The 3,972-nt window shown below is 34.0% G+C and overlaps 1 protein-coding gene across 1 annotated transcript; it reads right to left on the reverse strand.

The window, feature by feature from the left end:
• Positions 1–1,433: 1,433 nt before the first annotated feature.
• Positions 1,434–2,546, reverse strand: LOC135960470 (V-type proton ATPase subunit D-like). Its single transcript, XM_065511768.1, has one exon. It carries the CDS (start codon positions 2,491–2,493, stop codon positions 1,528–1,530), a length of 966 nt encoding a protein of 321 aa, XP_065367840.1. The 5' UTR covers positions 2,494–2,546; the 3' UTR covers positions 1,434–1,527.
• Between the last annotated feature and the right edge of the window lie 1,426 nt (positions 2,547–3,972).

Genomic DNA, 3,972 nt, shown 5'->3' on the forward strand with positions numbered 1-3,972 from the left:
TGTGCTCATTAGACTCACCAGAAAAAACATGCATTTGCATATTTTGGTTTCCCTGTTCATGAGACTTCTAGAACATGGCGCTGTGTATGTAAATCGTAACAGCTCGCTGCATCACACTTATTTTATAAAGTGTGTATTAAAAGAGAGTGACTATTTAAATTGTTGTGTTAATTTACTGATCTACTACTGATCGCTATTAAATAATACGAATAAATTATTTACTTTAAAGACGAACAACATGATATTTTACACGAAACATTCACCGTATTTTCCCTCCATATAAAACGGGCCACCCTAATATACATTGATTTATTACCATTACTTACATAAACATTTAGCAGCACAATTTTTTTCCAACATTAAAAAAACTACAAAGTTAACAATGTCCTTTGGAAAAAAGCAAACAAGTGCAGCTACAAACAGCAACATTGCTAAAAGGAAAGATAAAAACTCAACAGAATTAATAACTGTCATAGTAACCATATATTTTTTCGCGCAGGAATTATAAATGGAGTTTTTTATCACTTTTTTTAATTTTATAATGTTTAAACCGTTTTGCTTGTTTGGATTTTGTAACGTTTATTGCACTTACTCGTTACCTAATGAATAACAAAAAAACAAACACAATAAAAAGGTGTTAGTTGGGTAAAGTAGAATATGAGGAACCTTAATAAGTTTTTAATTTAAAATATACAATTGGTCAGTTCACAATGTTTAAACATTGCACTTCCTATCATCTTATATTGTCATAATGTCCTAATATTTGAAAATGATTTATTGTCTTTCAAGCAAAAATTAACTTATAATATGACCTGAGCCGAACGCCTAAGAGTCGGTTAATCCGAGCCGCCGAGTCTTAAAATATTAGGACGTTATGACAATATGACTGATAGGAGACCCTGTAAATTGACCAAATGTACTTCTTTCAGGAACTAGATTATAATAAAATGTAATACACTTTATTTTTCTGTTGTACTCTAACAAGCTTATTGATTATGTTTTTACACGTTACAATCATCAGCACTAACCCAATAAACCCTCTCCAATAAGATGGTGTAGGGTATAAAAATATCGTATATACAATACTTCAATCCATTTGCTGTGTAAAATTTTTCACGATCGCGAAAATGTGAAGTCGCTGTTCTTAGTTTTTTCATGCCCCATGTACGTGTTGCAAATACAATAACAAAATCAATGTTTAAACATTGCACTTCATGGTAAAAAATATCTTTTATTAAATAAATAAGTAACAAAAAAACGGTGTTTGTAAACAACAATCACTTTGTTGGTTGTAGTTTCCTTGTACTTTTATTTTTTATCAGTATGGATTCGCACAATGATGACAACATGCGGATATCCGCTGGCATTTGCAACAAAAACGTATAAAATTTATAATAAAAAAATGTGTTCTATTAAATGGACTTAGTTCACACTGGCCATTTCAAGGAAACAATTTAATAAATTAAATCATGTTAGCATGATGAAATATTTCATTTGTTACAACTCAGTCTAAATTTAACAATTTGGTTATTCATCCTCGGATGATGAAGAAGACGATGATGAAGTCACTACTATTTTGGGTTTTATATCATTTTCATCTTTTATATCTTTCATAATTACAGCCTTGGAAAACTGAATATCCAGATTGAGTGGCTTTGGATCCTCTATTTCTATAACATTAGTTTTATCTATAATTTTTGCTACAGTTTTTCGCCTTTCAAAGACATTGCTTTCGGGTTTGGCCGATATAACTTCATACATCGGTGTCTGCAGATGTGTATCAGTGAAATCATAGCCCGGATCTTTGGCATCTTTTTCCCTCTCACGCTGCCTCATTAGTTTAATGAACTCTGATTTTTTCTTTAACTGCTTGGCTTGAGAACGTTTCAGGCGATAAAAATCCTCTCTTTCTAACTCATCCAATTCATCGCGTATATAGGTGACAGTATTTTGATAACGTGGCAATACAACATATTCCAGACCATTAACACGCATATTATTTTGTTTTACGGCTGCTTGTATAGCAGAAACCGAATATTGCAAAGAGGCTATGGCCACCAAAATCTTAAGAGCTGCTTGAAATTTCTCTCTTACTACTTGCACCTGTCGACCTCCTCCGGCTAGACCAGTAAAATTCAAAGCATTCGTCTGTCTTAACATCAATTCCCAGCTGGGCACTTGCATTCCCACAATTTTGGTATTTTTTACACGCAAATAAGCATCAGCTCTGTCGGGATTTATAACAGTGGCTGGCTTGAAATCTGTACATAAAAATTTTGCTTTTGCTAGAGAAAATATGGCTTCCTGCATTACGGTATTTAGTTGTTCACGATTTGCTTTTAATTCAATTGAAAGTTTTCTTAAATGAATTTCGAGGGCATCACGTTTTCGCTTTAGGAGACTCAAACCTTTTTGAGCGCTAACAATGCGCTGCTTCAGTAGGACAAAATTTGCTCTTGAAGGAAAGATTACAATACGATCGCGACCGGACATTTGATAAATTAGTTTAGTTCTTTGTTTGTAAATAAAAATTATGTGTATACAAAATGAATTTGATATTTTTATTACGTTTTGCTTCAAAAACATGATAAGCCAGTTTGAAAAAAAAAATGTATACAAATTTAGTTAATTACTCGTCGAGCCAGTGTTAGATATCCATCAATGGACCTCTATTTCTTTTATAATTATTACACGATATACCCATATTCCATAAGTTATTTCGTTCCCTTATTAAAACAATAGTGTATAACTTTTTTGCCATTTCGAAATATTTGAGTTTAAAATTTTTGTGTTAGTAGACATCTAGAACAAAAGTAATATTTCAATTGATCTTTTGACCAACTTTGTTATAGAAATAGAGGATCCAAAACCACTCAATCTGGACGTTCAGTTTTCCAAGGCTGTAATTATGAAAGATATAAAATATGAAAATGATATAAAACCCAAAATAGTAGTGACTTCATCATCATCTTCTTCATCATCCGAGGATGAATAGATTCAGTTTTATCAAATGAAATATTTCATAATGCTGACATGTTTTCCACAAAGTTGGTCATCAAATTTTGACCACATACAGAATCAGTTATGCAGATTCTTATCATGCAATAAAAAAATAATGGTGTATATGCTTATATACTATTGTTTTATTGAGGGGACGCGTCCTCTTCTGGCAACATATGGATTCCGAGCCAAAAGAACTGCTCTTCTTTTGAGGCCAAGACCAAATCCAGCTAATTTCGGATACTGTGTTCAAAGTGGAGCATATCCCAGAGAGAGCGTTCTGCATCGATCGAACTGGGCAAAGTCTGGACCATTAGGCGGGTGAGGCGAAACTTTTTTAAAGGTAGTGCAACATGTGGCCTAGCGTTGTCATGATGGAATATTACAGTTTCATTTGTGGGCGCATATTCTGAGCGTTTATCGTCAAAGACTCTCTTCAAACGAATCAGTTGCGTTCGGTACAGGTTCCATCTGATAGTCTGGCCAGATTTCAGCAGCTCCTAATAGATAGGACCATTTTGCTCCCACCAAATACAAAGCATTAACTTCGGCTGGTTGGCCGGGCTTCTCTTACGCTTCGGGTTAGCATAACGGATCCAATTTCCATCGCAAGTAATGATTCGGTGCAAAAATTATTTTTTTCTATATAGTTCAAACATCATTTCGGACATGTAAAATCGTCTTTAATGATCTCTTGACTTCAATTTGTATTATACCAAATTTTCTTACTTTTAGATGAAACCTGCTACTCGCAAACGTTTTGAAATTGCTGCTTGTGTAGCTCCCAATGATTTTGCATACTCTTGTTGAGTTTGAGAACAATCTTCATGGAGTAATGCCTCCAATTCTTATTGTTCAAACTAGTTTGGCTGGCCTGGGCGATCTATGTCTTCCGTGTCAAAATCACCACTTCTGAACCGAACAAACAATCTTTCGCACCTATGGCCAAAAATCATTAAAATACCGTTTCCG

Source organism: Calliphora vicina, chromosome 1, assembly GCF_958450345.1.
Source record: "Calliphora vicina chromosome 1, idCalVici1.1, whole genome shotgun sequence".
Classification (NCBI taxonomy): domain Eukaryota; kingdom Metazoa; phylum Arthropoda; class Insecta; order Diptera; family Calliphoridae; genus Calliphora; species Calliphora vicina.